The 19,006-nt window shown below is 34.7% G+C and overlaps 1 protein-coding gene across 3 annotated transcripts in view; it reads left to right on the top strand.

Moving 5' to 3' along the window:
• Window positions 1-19,006, top strand: part of DMD (dystrophin) — a 1,044,614-nt gene that overhangs the window by 378,500 nt on the left and 647,108 nt on the right. For all 3 annotated transcript variants that reach the window (XM_054518613.1, XM_036378966.2, XM_036378958.2), the window contains exons 19-21: window positions 4,170-4,257; window positions 11,502-11,743; window positions 13,477-13,657. In XM_054518613.1, coding sequence (XP_054374588.1) covers window positions 4,170-4,257; window positions 11,502-11,743; window positions 13,477-13,657 — 511 coding nt within the window. The remainder of the gene's footprint in view (window positions 1-4,169; window positions 4,258-11,501; window positions 11,744-13,476; window positions 13,658-19,006) is intronic.

The raw sequence follows: 19,006 nt of genomic DNA on the forward strand, positions 1-19,006 counted from the left end.
GGGGGAGACAGAGCCAAGAGCAGGCTCTGTATGAAATGCAGTGACTCTGTTTGCTAAGGCAGCTGCTTTTCAGATCCTGGCAGGAAATTAGCCTTTGGCAGACGTATTATGTAGCTTGAATATATTAGATATGTGCAAAAAGTCCATTCCTATGTCTGGGGAGAAGAAATGTATTTATATCCCTTCCCTGATACAGAAGGAAGATATTTACCTTACCTGGGCAGGGAGACTGCAAATCGATAAGAATAGAAGTTTCACTGTTGAACAGACATACTCCTAAATAACAGAGACATCCAAACATTAATGTAGTAAATATTTTTTATTATATATTATATGCAGTTATATATATAACTCTATTATACATATTTATATAACATATATGTTATGTTTATATTTATATGTTATATTTAAATGACATGTTATATTTATATAACATATATATTTATTATATATATATATATGCAGTTATACTGCATGCCACCATAAATATTCTACAGTTAGTGTGTGTATTTTACTAAAATCAGACCTAAGAAGGACTCAGGACTTCCATATTTTTCTTAAGCTATAATAAGCTTTCAGTATTGCAAGTTCAAATATATAAAGGTTCAGGTGCAAAAAACCTCCACAATTTCAGGTAGTAAATCCTACTTAGTAAATTTGAGACTAACCAACAAAATACTGGAAATAAAAATCCTTGAAAGAAGTTTTGGTTACCCAAGAAGAAGCACCTAGAAATTCAGAATTAAAGATAAGCACAAGGAACAGATGTAAGGGAAAATGTCAGATATCCTAGACAATTAAATTTGTTCTCTTGGCATTCTCAGAAGTCCCATTCTCATATGTTTGTTTTGTTTTAGTGACCTTTTCCAGGCATGCTTTGTTAGGCATGGGTATTTGAGAGCTGAATCACTGTCAGAGGTGGTGATGATAATGTTGCCCTCTCTGCCCTCAGGGGTGGTGGGTCACCACCACAGGAGGTCAGGGGGTGCTGCCCTGCATCCTTTCACAGAGCTCTCAAAGAAACATGCTGATTTGATATATGCATAACATCCAAATTTCTCCAGCCATCAGTATTTTCTCGTTTATGAAGTCATTAACTGTCAACTAAAATCTCAAGGTCGAATACAATGTTTAGATTTGTAAAAATTGCCCCTTCACCTTTGGCTAGGATTTAGCTAAAGATGAATTTGTATTGTTTTTCAATCAATTAAAACTGAGCTATAATGCATTTGCATTGTCTGTTGCAAAGTAGTCCAAAAGATAATTAATCTCTACTTGGACAAAATCCTGTAAAGTTAACCTTTTCCTCTAATATTGGTGTCTTTTTTTTCTGAAAAATCTTTTACTGAAGGCAAAAAGAGTAAAAAAAGGAGGGAGGTTATATATTTGGAAATATTTTGAAGTGGCTTAGCGGCTGTTGTCAAAAAGTGTCTATTACAAAGAATAAGAATTATATTATTGTTTTATTATTCTCTATAATATTATTATACAGAATTTAAGTTTCAAAACTTCACAAATCCCTTCAAAATGATCCCATTCTACTTGTGACATTCTACTTGGATCAAGAGTATGGTCCCCTTCAGTAAAGGAAAAAATGATGAAAACAGAGCCAAGAGATAAGTGAGAGGTGTTTCCAGGACTACTCCATTCATTTCTAGGCACTTGACACAGGGTTATGGAAATACTTCTTCTTAAAAGGATCTTAAAAACCCAAACCACAATTTTTAGGTTTGGCAAATGATAGCAGAGTGTACAGGCTAATGGCAGGGACATGTGCTCATTGTTTTGAGTAACTAGAGTGAATTTCCTCCTTTCTCCCCAGGCCACATCATTTGTCTTTGTAGGAGGAACCAGGAGTTCAGTTTCTCCTCCTTTGGTTATCACTGTGCTTTCTGTGTGTGTTTGTCCTCCTGTAACCAGTGCTTGACCTTCATTTGCATAATATATGCCAATTACATAAAAATGAATGGAAAAAATAGTTGACTGAAAGTTTGATATGTTTTTTTAAGGACTGTATACATAGTGCTTATATTTTCTGCCAGGACCTGGGACCTTGAATCTTTCAGGAGAGAAGTGGGCATTTCTCCACGTTTTTCTTCACACATAGCATATGCTGGGCAGGGAAGTGTTGACTTCCACAAGCTTATATGACATATCAGTTTTATGTTTTAAAAAGATAAGTTTTAGCATATTTTATTGAAGTGGTTTTGTGGGGTTTTTTTTGAATGATTTTTTTTCTGCTCACTACAGTTATACACATGATAATTACACACCTGCTGTTACAGACGGAATAGAATTATTTTCAGTATATTTTAGTGTTTAAATGATTCCTTTGAGTTCTCAGCAGTTATTCTCATGTTAATTATACCTAGCATTATAGAAAGAGTAGTATTAATTAAGATTCTGTAAGAGATTTTGGAACTCTGCAGAGAGTTAATTTACTTTTTAAATTTGGAAAATATTTAAATTGTTCTGGGTAATCGTGCAAGATTTTATTGACCTATGAAAATGAGAGATAATTCATACAGTCATCTGTAACTTAGTGGGATTAAACTTCATAATATTTCAATGGTAATTTAGTTATATATTAAAATATGTTTCCAAAATACAAGCTGTTTTATTATTCTCTAAATATATTTTCTTTATATATTTCATTTATCCAAAATTGTTTTAGTGACATTGTTAGAAAGCCTGCTGCTTAACAATTTCTGTATGCACAAATGGATAACATTTATAGGTAGGCTGAGGAAAAGCATGAAATTAATTGAAAATTTCTCTTCCAAGTTTCTGTATCTCCTCACTTGAGGTGTCTTCCAGGGAGCTGCTTCTTGTTAAACTGAAGATGTTTTAAACATCACATTTGAAAAGTTATTTTAAGAGAGTTTCTTCGAAGGTTTTTATATTCATTCCATATGGGTGCAAAAATCTATTTGAAAAATAGTATTTCCAAATTTGTGTATATAAGATTCTTTTACTAAATGCATCCTTAGACACCTACTTGAGCTTTCTTTTCAGTTTAAGGAGCCTTTTTGAAGTCATGCAGCATCTAACTTTGCTGTGGAAATTAACAGGGTGATGGGGAAGCCCAGTGGGATCAGCCAGCCTGGGAAACTGCAACCAGGGCCAAGTTTTATGTTTCCTTATACATCATGTAGGATTTGGGGGATCATATCCTCTTGTATGTGTGTATCTGCTGCAGAAAAGTGAGGGATTTGATTTATGGGACCCTGTGTTGGTCAGAATCTCTGGGAGATATATAGTCCGTTTTATTTTTGGTATCAAATTTGACTGTGCATCTTTGAGCTTGTTGCATCTTTGAGCTTCTAAATTACACCTAAATTATGCAACTAATTTAGTTTAAAATCAATGAAGTGACTTCATGGTGTTAATTACAAGACAGCATCGATGGGCTGTCAGATTGAAAATGAGTTTGCTTTCCATCAGTATTTCTACTGACCCAAAATGATATTTAAATTTAGTTTCCTACTATATCTTATAATTTCAGCAGCTGGCCTTTACTAGGCCTTACTAGCCGGCCTGAACATCGGAGAGCAATTTTTGTGTACAGAAAGGTGAATCAAGAGTACTAAGTACAAAATATGATGAGAAGCCTGTATTAAATCTGCAGTTGACTCTTCTTCTTAATAGCCCATGTATGGGTGTCTGCTGCATGTGGTCTTTTATGCATTTTACAGTTGTTATTTTGTTTTTAAATAAAATAGTAATATAAGCAATCAAATTTTATCTGGGTTTGATGTTGTAGAATGTTGTGAATCCCTGTGATTTGGTGAGAATGGTCAGTTTTTTGCTTTTACCATGAAAATAAGCAAATCTATTCTTCCACAAGGCATTACTGTTAAATGAATATTTTCTTTCTGAAATATTGTGCTTCAAATAGCTCTTAATTTCTATGTCTTTTATGTGTCTATAAAATACTGATATGTGTCATTTGTCAGCTCTGTTGTGTTCTGACTCTCTGTTTTTGTATTTGACTTTGACTTCCTGGTGGTGGTTTATGGTGCTTGCCTCTTTCATTGCAAACTGGGGAGCAGTCGGGGCAATATGATGGGTTAGAAAGTCTCAAGAAATCAGAAGACATCACTGAGATTAATAACTTCCTTGTATGAAATCCCTCTGTTGAAATACTCACCTTTCCTGTCGTGCTGCAGGCCATCCAGCGAGAAAAGCCTGAGAAGTACAGAAAACTGCAAGATGCCAGCAGATCAGCTGAGGCCCTGGTGGAACAGATGGTGAATGGTAATTACTTGGGAGTTGCTTTAGATAATCTTCTTAGGGATTTGATCAACGAACAGGTTCATATTTATTACAAGAATTATATTAGCACATACTGTCTAAATGGAACGGTAAAGTGATATTGCCTTATATTTCTTTTATTATTTCTGAATGTTAAATCTGGTAATTAGAGAAGAGAAAAAAAGTATTACCACTTTAGTACCATGCAGAGAGATGTGTTAGAAACTCACCGTAATGAATTGTATATTAACAATCTGTTCTGTGCAGAGACTTAAGTTGTAATCTTATTTTCTGAGTTCTTTGAAGTACATTAACACATCTGAGTTAGACAGCTCCAAAGGCATTACTTTAACCAGTTGGGGAAAAATACTTCCTGAATTTTAATATACAATGTATGGTTTGTAATATACATATTTCTGTAATGTTCTCTGTCATAGAAAATATAACATTTTATTGGGATTTGGAAGAAATTTTTGGCATTTGGTTTTCGAATATAATAATTGTCAAAGTTTATACAACTCTTGAACAAATAAAAATAGGTGCAAGGGTTTTCTCTTTTTTTTTTTTTTTTTCCCCAGAGAAATTATTACATTACACCATTATTTGGAACTTTTAAATAAGGAAAAAACAAAACCCAAGGAAAAGATAATGAAAGTAAAACTGTAACTCGTGCCATTGTTCTTAATATTAAGGAATATCTTGCCTTGAAATCAAATAGTTAAAATGGTCAAATATCTATCATACTGAAATGATTACCAAAATACAGATGCTGAGTAAACTGAACTTTGGAACATATATTTTCTCTTAAATTGTTACAACGAATAACCAATAATTAAATTGCTAAAAGTAAAATGCTTTAAGTCTAAGGTACTAACTAGCCAAGCTAAAGAAATTTGATGGAATCCTATGCTTATTTTGCTTAATTATGAAGGTGTAATATTTTAAAAGAGACCATATTTAATGTATAGGACATATTTTGTTATCATTACTGTAACGATTGCTACTATGAGTCCTTTCCCAGTCTCTGTGAATATACTGAAGGCAGTCTGGCAACATCTGCACCCTGTTTGAAATAATTTGGGCACTTTTCTGTGATTGATGATATCAAAAGTTCAGACTTTTATGTTTTATGTCTGAGAGAATTGATTGTACATGACTTTTAGGGAAGCATCTGAAATTTGCATGCTGATTCATTGAGGTTCCTATTTTGGGCAGAATCTGTCCAGGGCATATTTAGCAATGCCCCAGTCTTCCATTGGACAAATGCAGACCTGTGCCTCAAGAATTCCAGTTTAGTTTCCTTGGATTATGTAGTACTTAATGATGACTAATTTTGGTGTTCATTATCAAACTCGCTACCATCTTAAATAATGCTTACCCTGCACTCTAGTGCCTACCACATCATGTATCAAGTATTAATTCTGTCTTAATTATTCCCATGGAGTTTTAACTCAAGACTGTTTTTCTGCCCCTCAGTCCATGGGTCCATCCTTATTAATGGTTTACATTTGGCTAGATGTGCATGTAAATATTTCCAGTATTTCTCAAATCACACCTCTTTTTTTAGGAAGCACATCTTCCAACTGGGTGGCAGGCACAGGGTAGACTAAATAAGCCAGCATGACTTTATCAGCTTCTTCAACTTTGTCAGCTGCTCTGAGATCTGTGTCATGCATTATATTGTGTTAGCCTTGGTAGAAAAAACATTCTACTGTGGCTGACATAATTGGCTGTGAAAATGAAGATCTCTTATTGTCATGGTTTTAGGGAGGAAACAATCCCTTTGAAAAGAGAAAAAAATTCCTCTGGACGTGAAACCTTGAGTATTTTATCAGACTTTACACTGTTCCACTAATGCAAAGGCAAATTGAAAAATAGTGTTTGGAACGGTTAATTAATGCAGTAATTGCCAGCAGTAGAGAGTAGAATAAATAATTAACATTAGCTGGTGTGAACTATGAGATGATTTTAACAAAGAATTGGCAAATGGAATATCTTGTGAGATGCTCAAAATTACTCCTTGAGGGCCAAGGAAGTTAACTGCCATTGTAAAGCCATTGTACTTTTGTGTACAACATACTCTCTATTTGCCTTTTCTTCCAATCATTATGATCTAATTGCAGTTAATGGTTGCAATTTAGTCCAACTGAAACTGAACTAAAAGTCAAGTAAAAATATTACCTTTAAAACTTCATTTCAAACTGTAGTAGAGTTATTCAGCTTTATATTTTCCACAGTAATTCAACTAAGTTTCTATAGTTTTTGTGTCTTGTGTAAATTATTTTTTTATTTTTTGGTTGTTGTATTCACTAGAATAAGAAGAAAGATTTGCTGAATCTCAAAAATAACATTTTTGGAGCAGCCTAACTATTCCTTCATACCTTCCTGTTCCAGTGGTGGAACTCTTTTCCATTAAATGGGAAGGAACTGGAATTAATAAGTGTGCCTGTATGGATTTGTGGGAGGTCTGCAGTTTAACATCTAGTGGAGGGAAGATGTACTATGTTATTTTAATGAAAAACCTTTCCTAACTACCACAATTTAGAGATCAAAAATGATGATGCTCATCTTGTTATTCTTTAGGGATATGAGTCAGTGATTGAGTTGATGATTGTCATGCATTTGCAGTATAATCTGTAAGACCACAGAAGGCAAACAGATTTAAGGCATAGATCAGTTCAGAAGTCAAGTGATGGCATTTTTAATTGTGTTGTTAATCTTAACTTATTCTGTGTCAATTAGATCTGGACTAATAATGATTAGATTCCTTAAGATTCAAATTATGCTGGCATTGAATTTGCTGGCTTTACTTAATACTTAAAATATTCTTTCTGTTTGCTCATAAACAAGATTCTGAATGTAACAGACAAAGAGCATAAAAAGATGAGACCTCTGGTGAATTATAAGAGCAAGTTCAGAATACCAGAATACTGGTGAACTCCATTGTTGAATCATTTGTATTTCTTTTCTTGCCTTTTTTTTTTCTGTGATAGGTAGGAGAGAGAATAAGTTAAAAAAAAACAGGACTCTGGAGAGAATTGGATTGGTTTATTTAGGGTTTAATTTTTTTGTTCCTTAGCAGAGGGAAATATTCTTAGCAAACATACTTACACAGGACACTCTTGTAGACCTATGTAAATATTGTCAACCACTGTCAGCAAAGTCTTTTTGCCCTGGAAAGATCTGCCCTCTCCACAGCACAGCTGTTCCTGTGTTTGTAGGAGGGGGTCTGGACATTGCTGTTTGAAGGGCTTTTCCCATCACAAGGGAAATCATTGGTGCTTTTTGGCAGATTCTTCTTTACCCAACCACCCTAATGGGCTGTGCTCTGCCTCTCCTTCCTCATGCTTTCAAAGACTGATGATTGAAATCAGTGAAAACATATATTCTGTTTACCAGTGTTTCTAGGAAAAAAAAAATCTGTTTTGTTTTTTCTTTACTAAATCATATTATAAAAGAGAATAAAAAATCTGTTGATGCGTAAGTAAAGTAGTTTAGCAGTTGGAATGGACACTTGGATATTATAATAGTTTAGAGGAAAATAAACAGGACATCAAAATGAATAATCAGAGAATTTTGACAGGAAGCATTAAAGTGAACACAAATCAATTTGTTGCAATAAAACATGTAATTTCAAAATGCCACAATTCTGTGGAGGAAATACATTATCTTGTAAGTTACACAAGAGTCGAGCGCTACAGAAACCAAATAATATTACATTATTCTATCACAGAACTGTGCAAATGACAGATGCACTTAACAAGATATATTTCATATTAAGTGGCAATTCCAAAGCACTTGCATGTAAGGTGCTACACAATTAAAAATATTCAGGCACAATTTATTATGTGCAGTATACAAGGTAATAAAATTAATGGATGCACTTCAGATAATGATCTGTTTCCTCTGGGTACAGTATATTTATACAATGATTATACCAGAAGGTTTTAGAATGTGAAACATGAAAAGATTATGAACCAACCACTATTCATAAAATAATGTTTTACCAGAAAATGGGGTTTATATTGTTTCTTTGCCTGTTTGTGCACTTTTGATCTGTCTTGGTAAAGGTGCTTCAGTTAGTCCAGAAATCAGTAGTTATCACAGAAGAAAGTTTCAAATAGGACAAGCAATACTGTACTTTATTAAGCAGTAATAAATTAAAATTCAGAAAGTTTCACTTCAATTAGAGGAAGAATTTCTTTTCTTTGGGGGTGGCAGAGCACTGGAACCCTGTGCTGCCCAGGGAAGTCATGAAGTCTCCCTCTCTGGAGACATTCCAAACCCACCTGGACACATTCCTGTGCCATCTGCTCTGGGTGACCCTGCCTTGGCATGGGGGTTGGACTGGGTAATTTCCTTCCAACCCTAATGTGATTCCATGATTCTGTGAAATTCTTGATTTTCCCCAATGGGTCAGACTTGCCCAAATAATCTCAAGTGCAAATAACAGCCATTATATTACATCCTGCTGGAAAGGATGTGCTAGCATCTGATGGACAATTTTGATTTACCTGAATGGACTGAGAAATAAGAATTTTAAAAAGATATGTTATGGAGATTTTATCTTCCTTACAGTAGGATATTCTGCCTAATGAAGGTGCACCTCTGCAATATTTTACCAAGCATGACTCTGCATAAACCAGTTTTGTACTGTCCATTTCAGGAACATGAAGAGTAAAAGCATTTCTTTCTCTATGTATTTATGGATTCACATTTAGACTCAAAGGTTAGATGTTAAATAAAATAATTAAAGAAAATTGAATAACAGAGGCTATTTTTACATATTTAAATGTCATGTGAAGAGGGACCTGTGAGAAAAATAACAAAAGAGGATCTAGTGAATCTAGATTTTCATCTGACATACAGTCCTCTCTGAATCCTAGAAGAAAATATTGCAGTGAAAAGTATTATTATATGTGGAGAATCCATGACTGCACTTCTGATAATCATAATCTCGCCTAAGGGCACTTGGGAGGCTCTGGCAGCTGAAAAGAAAGGAAAGGAGGAATAAATAAAGTGATCTTTTCATATCTATTCTGCCAAACTCACAAGCAATGTCTTCCAGGTTCAGAGATAATAATGAACACAATGGCAAGATAATCTGCTCTCTGTTATGAATTTACAGCATTTTTATACCCAACTCACAACAGAAACAATTGTTAAAATACAGTACAGTTAAAGTCTTATTGCCTATACATATGCTTGTTCTTGCTGTTGTTAAGAGTCAGTATCTGTGTGTCTCCTGGTCTGTGATTGTTGTTACTCTGATGTGCTGTGCCATTCAGGTTTATTCTGCCTCTTCACATGCTCCTTAGACATTAAACTTCTAGAAAATGTAGTTATGCTACCACATCCCCAGATGCACACACACACTCACAGAAGACAAGATCACTTTTGGATTTTATTAAGGTGTGTCAAAATCCTTTTAAACCAGTTCACACTTCAAAGTTCATTTTATATCCTTGATCAGCCCTTAAAATGTGCTCTTCAGTTTTTTTGAGTATAATGTGGATGTGGAGCTGCTCCAACCACCACCCATTATCTCCCAGTAGTACTGGGCTTTCTATTTTTCCAATAGTTTTGCTTTTTGAAATGCTGTACAATTTGTTTGGCTGGGGCACCATCCCAGAGCAAAAGCATATTCAGAGAGCTGCTATCAGGTTACTGCACAGTCTGTTTCCAAGTGGTTGTTTCCAAGCAACTCTGAGTGAAATAGCCCTGAGCTGGATCCAGAACAGGATTTGCCAGAGCACTATGATGCTCCACAACAGACATGATCCCCAATTATCATTCAATGTAGTTTACCATATAGTATACACTATAGCAATTCCTTAGAATATTTTATTATAAAAAAATTCCAGTAGTTTTTATTACTTTTTACTACAGCATTTAGCTGTGATTAGGACTCTATTTCCTATGCACTACCTTCCAAAATTGCCGTGAACTTTACTATTTTTTAATCCTGATAAAGAAATTTTCCTGTAGATTTGGAGTGCAGATTGCAAACAAGAAAACCCATATTCAGTAGTGTATCAAAGATTGCAGAAGTGGAGCACAGGAGGCTTTTGTCTCATTTACTTTTAAACTTGCTGTAAAGAAAAGTAATTTTTATTATTTTGATTAAAACATATCTTCTGTTTAACTGGTTGGCTATTGTATGACTATGTGATGATGTTATTAAAAGTGTTCTTAAGCATATGACATTGCTCAGTGATTTGAGAATTTTACTCATTTTGAAATCAGTGTTGGCCCTATTGCCATCTCTATCATTACATGTCCTTACAATTTAAAAAATGTTAGGGATTACATTTAAACTTCCACTGAAAAACAAATGAGATTATTAGGTTAATATTATTTTGAAGTCATTCTGAGTTCAAATTACAGTGATTATGAATTATGTTAAGACACATTTTCTTATCTTTCATATGTATTGCTTTACTTTCTTCACAGAAAGTGAAGAAAATTCCTTTTACCTTTTAATTGTTCTAAACAATTACCTTGTCTTCAATAAATAAAGTCAGTTTTATTTTATGAACTTTATAATAAGCATGATTATTGAACAACAGACAGGAATAGGCAAACTACATCAGAGAAACCAATCATTTTGAAAATAACCATACAGAAGCATCACCTATAGTTTCTTGGCTGTCTTCTTCCTGTCATTATTGGACACTCAGGATTGGCCTAGATGGAGATTTGATCTGGTACTTTGTTTATTCCTCAGTGTTTATAATATTTCTAAAATAATGTATAATGCAAAATATATGTGTTGGATTACCAGAAACCTCTAAATAACTGTGGAGTATAGTTCCTATTAATTGTAATCAGTCTTTTTATAGAAGAAAAGCCAGCAATAGCCTTGTACATTAAAATCTAATTTCAGTCCAGGCATAGTTTTCAAAATCCAGCTGTCAGGCCTTTGGTTATTTCTTACAGCAGTTTTAATTAGCTTTATGTATTGTATCTCTACTTTTTGCTTTATTCCCATTCTTGTACTTTAATGTAGTTTATAATTCATTCCCATAGCAACAAAAGTACCCAGACAGCAACTTTAAATATTTTTGATATGCTTTCCCCACTAATGTGTAACATCTGTAGATTCAGAACTGTTATTTGGTGATAAATCATTAACAGGATTTATGGGCTCTCAAATAGTGAAACTGAATTGTTAAATTATCCTACTTTTTTTTTTCCCTTTTCTTTGTAACTTGTTTATCTTTAAGCATCTTCTCTTGTTTTTCTAGAGGGTCTGAATCCTGACAACATTAGACAAGCCTCAGAGCAGCTGAAGAGCCGCTGGATTGAGTTCTGTCAGTTGCTGAGTGAAAGACTGGCATGGCTGGAGTACCAAAATAACATCATTGACTTCTACTCCCAGCTGCAGCAACTGGAGCAGACAGCAATTGCTGCAGAAAACTGGCTGAGAGCACAGCCCACACCAGCAACAGATCCTGCTACAGTTAAAGCTCAGTTAGAAAGATGCAAGGTTAGAGACTGTTCAAGTTTTTTATGATATTGTGCTTCATAGGTGTTCCAACAGTGGGACAAATTATGACTTACAATGTTTCACTATAAAAATGGTAAATGGACTCCTTGGATTTACAAATAATTATTGAAAATATTTGTTCAAGGAAAGGAAAGACTGGTAAAGAAATAAAGAGGCAGTAGAACCCAGGATATGGGTCTTTAAAAATATGCCCCAAATATTTTATTATTAGGATACTTAGACACTTAGAGGGAGCTGTGTGCCTAAAGTCTTTTTTCACATTTCATTTTAATGTAAAAATCTGCGCTTTTGGTTCCTCATTAAGATAATATTGCTTATCACCTCTGTTAAGGATCTGTGCCTGGACATTGCCTTCAAGTCCAAAATTCTGCCATTGCAGACCACTTTACTTCTTACATACCCTGTGTTCTGATTCAGCATGGGTTGTGTAGTCAAATGGAGAAATATTCTTCTGTCACAATATGAGAGAATCACAGGAGTTGTACAGAAAACTGTCACACCATTTCACTTATAAGTCTCCCTAATTGTTTTTATTTGTGCACTGTACCATCATAGAAATTCTCTCTCTTACTGTAGACAGCTCTGTGGGTGTCTACAAGCAAATACTGATTAACAGCAGTATATTGAAGTGTAGTATTGCATTATAAATTGCATGATATACTTGTAGAAGTTGGACTTTTAAAAATCTCTGACTCCAGAAGCTCTCAATCAGAAAATATTGAAACCCAAATTGAGATTTATGCTATTACTTCAATTTTCAGATATTTCCAAGATGGCATTGTGCCTACAGAGATCTCTGTTCTCGTGCAGAAAACTTTTCTTTGAATATCTCCGCTATGAACTGTACATTTGGCTTACTTTGCTAATTTCTTTTATATTCTGTAGTTGCATGTGTCACAGTGTATACAAGGTATAATAGCACAACCCCATTGCTCTCTACAGCTTCCTGAGAAGGGCAGTGAAGAGAGAGGTGCTGACCTCTTCTCCCTGGTATCCAGGCACAGGATGCATGGAAATGGTTCAAAGCTGTGCCAGGGGAAGTTTAGACTGGAGTTGGGAGGGTGTTTGAAGAGTGTAACAAAAAGGCTTCCTGGAGAGGTGGTGGGTGCCCCCAGCCTGTCAGTCTGTAGGAGCCATTTGGAAAATGTCCTTATCAATGGGCTTTAACTTGTCAGCCCTGAAACGGTCAGGCCATTGGAACAGATGCTCCCTGAAAGTCCCTTCCAGCTGCTCTGTGCTATCCTAATCTTAACCTCAGCCTCTAATGTGTTACTGTGAGGCTGCTAGAAATCTCTGGGCGTCTTCATTTCTCCTTTTCTACTTCATTTTAGTCTGTACATTATATAACATACATGGGTCCAGGATTATGGTACATGTGGTGTTTTTCTCTTCCCATCTTCACGTGAAAAAGATGTTCCTTAGGATTGAAAATTTAATGTACAATCCTTCTTATTTTCTTTGAGCAAAATGTCATGTGAAAGTGACTTTAAGGTGGCTTTAAGCAGTGATTTCAATCAACAATTTTATTGGGAGTAGAGGTATTGATTTGTGAGGAAAGGTTTAAAATGCTGAATTGATGTGTATTGTAACTGATGTGTTTGGAAGCAAAACAGTTTTGTAATGTGCACTGAAACAGTGGTGACTTCATGGCACTAGTGGTTTCATTTCTTGTGTAGCATATCTTGATTTTTTTTTTTTCTTCGCACTTGCAGGATGAAATAATTCGAATGTCAACCCTGCAGCCTCAGATTGAACGGCTAAAGGCTCAAAGTCAAGCACTCAAAGAGAAGGAACAAGCACCAGTGTTTCTGGATGCTGACCTTGCTGCTTTCACCAGCCATTTCAAACAAATATTTGCTGACATGCATGCCAGAGAAAAGCAGCTACAGACCAGTAAGTGTTCTTGACAAGAAGTCAATTTGCCTGACTAGCACACATAGAATAGGTGTTTATATTTTGCTTTGCCAGTTTTGTATTTGCTTTTGTGATGCTAAACCAGTAATGCAATTCAGGTGCTCTTTTTTTGCAATTGAATTAGTCTTTCAAAAATTATCAGTTCATTCCATATTTTTTATTAAGAAATCAAGGGAAGGTGCACTATTCAGAAGCAAAGCTTCCACTCAATGTAGTTCTGCCATCAGACTTCCTCTTGTTAGTGTGTTTATGGACAGATTCAGTGATATTTTTTGGCACCACAAAACTGTCTTTGTTTATCTGGATTATAAGACAAGGCAGTCCATCTCTGTCAGTCAGTAGAGAGGAAAGACAGGAGATTTACAGAATGGAAATTTCCATTCTGTAAAAATCTAGAGCAGATTCACTCCTTAATTACAGGAGTGAATCTGCTCTAGATTTTTACAGAATGGAAATTTATCTCCATAAATCTTATCAAAGAGAGTAGCCACCTTAGCATATCTAGTTTTTCATCATGTGGCCAACTCTTTCTTATTTGCAAGACAGAACACATGACTGCCAGTTATAACATTATTTGTGATATTTTTAGTAAAATTAATTTTTCAAAAGGGACAAAGTGTTATACCAAAATAGAAAGTTAACTATTCCTAATTAATGATAGGTAGCATATCAGTAATTACTGTATACTTTCTGTATTAGCTTATGAAATTAATAAAGTATCAGACAAAAAAGAATACAAATTTAATTTTTTCCAACAACAAAGATATTATTTGCCTCTTCAACCACTGATATCTCTAAATTATTGTACTGATTTGAAATTTGACATAGTGCTAGCTCCTTCTAGTGGATTTTTCTAATATTCCTCCTAAATTCTCTCACAGAGTCTTGGATATTGTTTTTTTTTTCAATACTAGATTACTGCACTGTTGTAGTTATTTTACATATGTCCAGATAGGCAAACTGAAGAGGTGATGATGCATGGGAGAACTGAAGAAATAGAATACAAGCGTCTCATAGCAAGTGATGAAAGAATGAATTGTAGAAATTTAACATTAAGGAGTATAAAGTTTCTTAATTACTCTAAATTCAGGATGAAAAACAGGCAAGATGTAAAAAACTGATTTTATATGCTGAAATCAGTTGCCATTCTTCCAACAGAAACATAGCAAGAATGCTGGCTTCTTTATGATTTCTCCTCTGTCTAAACTTCCATAATTGTTTGGTTTGCCACACCAAATTTTACTGTGGTGAGAGGCCATGAGTTAACCAGTGGATTGGTCCAGTAAGGTAAATACTGTTCAGTGCCTGACCTGTAATGTCATGGGCTTTAGTGAAGTTCTTCCTGGGAATTCCTTCCCCAGCCTGGGCTGCAATCTGCTCCTCCAGTGCCCTGGCCAGCTGCAGGAACAGCTGTCCTGAGGTGGAAACTCTGACCAGGCTGGGGAGAGTCTCCTGTAGTGCAGGAGAACAAAAGTATTTAATCAATATTGCATGGAGCCCTTATTTTAATAGAAAACTTTGAAATTTTGTTACAGTTCCTTAGAGCTTTCCATCTTTTATTTACATAAATTATTTTAATTATTTCCTACAGATGGAAAGGTCTCCTGAGGACTGAATGATGTATTGCAGATCAGTTATAATAATTGATCCTTTTTTTTTTCTTTCCTGTGAATAAAACCTACTTGTGTTTAAAAAGATTTTTTTTTGTTAATCTTCCATTTATTCTTTATCTTTTCTAATGAATGAGGGTATTTAGCCATTCTGTTTTTCAAGAGAAATTTTCCCTCATAAACAGTTTTCTCTAATTTTGGGAATTGTCACCCTCAAATATTTTTTGTTTGGTTAGTTTTGATTGCGGTTTTTGAAAGTGATGGCAGCTTAGTTTTGTTTTGTTTTTGTTTTTTTTTTAAACATTCAGGAGTGCTTAGTAGTTTCTCTCTGCTGCAGATTTGTCAATAAAATAATACTAAAGACTAACTCAGATTTTCTTACATGTTTTTCTCCATTATTTGGCTAACATTTCCAATTATAAAACCTAATTTAAATTCTGAAACTTATTTGATTGGGTTTTTTCATTATTTTGTGGTGCTGGTTAGGAAAGAGATACAATCTCATAAAATATTAAGAAATGCAACCCATTTTTGCATTTTACAGAATGTCTGTATATCCATATGTCACTTTGAATGTGATGTATGCAGCAATTCAGCTCTCTTTTCTCCCCAAACACATTTAGAGTAAGGTCTAGAATATTGCTATATAGAAAAATTAAAGGTCAGACTGAGCTTAAAACAGTTCAGTAATCTACAGAAGGGAGTGAAATAGACAATGCTGGCAATGATTCTAGTATGAATAACCTGATTTCCCAAGGAAGTTCTTAGATTTTGTAACACACTGGTGAAAAAGGAGGTTTTGTACTTTATATTTACTTGTCTTGAAATTAACTTCTGCTACATCAGAGAGATTTTTAGGGAGCAGCGCGGTCAGCCTCCCATTCCCCCTGAGCCCAGGGAGAGCTGACAGTCAGTGTCAGGTAAGTGAATATTCCCCAGTTCCAACTCCCTCCTGGGTGGCAGCTGATTCATTCCAGCACTCCTCTGCTTCTGTGACTGAACTGAATTCCATTAAGGTGCTTCTGCTTTTCAGTCTCGCTGCATTGAGCTGCTACCCAGTTGCGGCCTTGATGGAGATACATGTTCTCTCTGAGATACATGTTCTGCTGAGGGAAATTGGATTTTTAGCAAGTAACTAAAAAAAAAGGCTTTTGTCACGGGTAAAATTAAAAGTATCAAGGTGGAGGTGGCAAAGAAAAAGTCATATATATTTCCATTTTTGTCTGCTTCATAAATTTATGCACTGTACTTTTCTTTCAACTTCTGATTCTACCTTTGCAGAATCAGTAATTCCCAAAGGTGAAGTGATCATTGTCATCATTGCTGTTGCTATTATTAATGATAAATTATTCATCTACATTCAAATGATGTTTCTTCTGTTTATTTCAGGAAGTACTTTAGAAAGCTTTTGCCTTCTGCATCTAGTAAAGATTCTTTAGACTTTTTATTTACCCATGCCATGTTTAAAATTATTTCACATGCAAATTATTATTCTCTCTAATCCATAAATACAATATCTCAGAGTGTTGGATTACATAGCGCTCATGCAATTCAAACTTGGCAGAATTTTATAAGATAATAAACTACACTGACTGTAACAGTATAATGACCATTTAGAGTTTGTCTGCAATTATTCTGCTTTGGTTAAAACTTTGAACTGCTAACTTATTTTGATGCTTTAAGTGCATTGGAAATGGGTTATAAGTGGCAGTGAAATTGTAATGATACATAAAATAGTCTTTCACAAATCATTCTATACTTGAGGAAGGAAAAATTTAGACAAGTATCTTAGGCAAGTATCTTGAAAACTTCATAACTAAAAGTTTTCTTTAAGACCTGAACTATGATTTATTAGTAAAAATATTCATTGCTCTTTGATTTTGAGAGATAAAGTTTGCTTAACCTTCTTTAAATGTGTCTTTCAAGCTGAAGATACAGTTCAGATGTGTGTGAGAATTTATTGTTTTAATAAGTAGGATGCAAGCAATTTCTTTTCTTTTTTTTCACCCCATCCATTTCCTCCAGTAATTATTTTTTATGTAAATCAAGATCAAAAGGACAAAGCAGCCTGTGAAATGAATGTGTATGAGATAATGTCCTCTCCTCTGCAGGTGATTTTGTCCTTTTCCTCAATGGTAAAAATGAATATTTTTATGGATGAAAAACAAACCCACCTAAAAAATAATTGTGTCTTTAAAATATATTTACTGTTGCAAAAGGTCCTGTAGAACTGGAGAAGGGCTTCCCTGGAAGTGTTCAAAGCCAGGTTGGATGGGACTTGAGCAGCCTGATCTAGTGGGTGTCCCTGCCCATGATGGGGGCTGGAACTAGATGATCTTCAAGGTTCCTTCCAACCCAAACCACACTGTGATTCTTTTATTCCCTTCTGTTTCTTTCATGAGCTTTTCAACAAAGAGAATTGGAGGTCTTAAATCACTTGCATAACATTGATCAAGTATTACACAGGATTCCTTATGAGACTTTCTGGTTAAAAATATAGGATAAGGAAATCACAGCTTTTATTAATAAAGACCTATTGATGAATTGGTTCAAGTATTTGTATTATAAAATAAGTAAAACAAATTTGTGAAAACATCAGCCTGGTTTTACTACTGAAGAGATTTTTATTGGAAATAAATGAAGTTCAATCTTGTTGATTTATTTCAGGGAATAAGTCTTTACTAAAATGGTCCCATAGATTATATTTATTGTCTTTCACAATGGTGTGATGAACAGTGGGATTTGTAATGACTGCAGGAGAAACACATTGCAACCTATCCAGTGGGATTTGATCAGTGTTGAGATAATAATATTCTCATTTAATTTCTGACTTGGGAAAATATTTTTGACTGAAAAATCTGGTCACAAAAACCAAGGAAGCAGTGAGGAAAAACAAACAAAGTATTTTACTTACTTGTAAAGCTATTTTCACATATTTAGATAGTTCTGTTTATTAGAAATAAATCCTAACTAGCTATTTAAACATTTTGTTTCCACACGTATGGACTTTCTCTAAAAGAAATATGCAAGTGCAAATGCATTTGCCTGTCAGCTCTCAAGGCTTACAATGTCAGTCACACAAAAATGCATTCCCTACAAGTGGAATAGATTAATACGAACATATTTTTCCCCTCTGGCATGGGAACCATATTCTGATATTTCACAATAACACTTTTGTGATTTCTGTCTGTGATATTTTGTTACAGTTCTGCCATGGACCTAGTTTTGCTATATCTAAACTAGGCCCATATTGAGGACATACTAGATCTTTCTCATTGCCAATTCTTTTTTTTTTTTTGATAACACAGCAGAATCCATATTAGTGAGATTTGCTTACTGTGTGGACTTTAGTCCATAAATATTATTGTCACAAAGCAAATTTTAAGATAAAAAGAAACAGGTCTTGACTGTGGGTTTATATTATTACCATGGGGAATTTAGAGATTCATATTGCCCACAGAGAGGCCATAAATGAGTTAGATTATTTAGACAGTTATAACTGGGTAATGTGAATCCCACTGTGGGAGCTTGACTGAATTCTCACCATTGCCATCATGTCCTGCTAAAATAATAAAGGCTCTTCAGTGCCATCCTAAAAGTTAATCTGCTTCCTTGTGGATGAAAATGCTGACACATTGTCTGTCTTAAAGAATCAAAAAGTGTTTCATTATTGCTACTTTGTAGTAATCTGGAAACGTGAAATGGGAAAACTATGGTT

This window comes from Molothrus ater, chromosome 2, assembly GCF_012460135.2.
Source record: "Molothrus ater isolate BHLD 08-10-18 breed brown headed cowbird chromosome 2, BPBGC_Mater_1.1, whole genome shotgun sequence".
In the NCBI taxonomy this organism is placed as follows: domain Eukaryota; kingdom Metazoa; phylum Chordata; class Aves; order Passeriformes; family Icteridae; genus Molothrus; species Molothrus ater.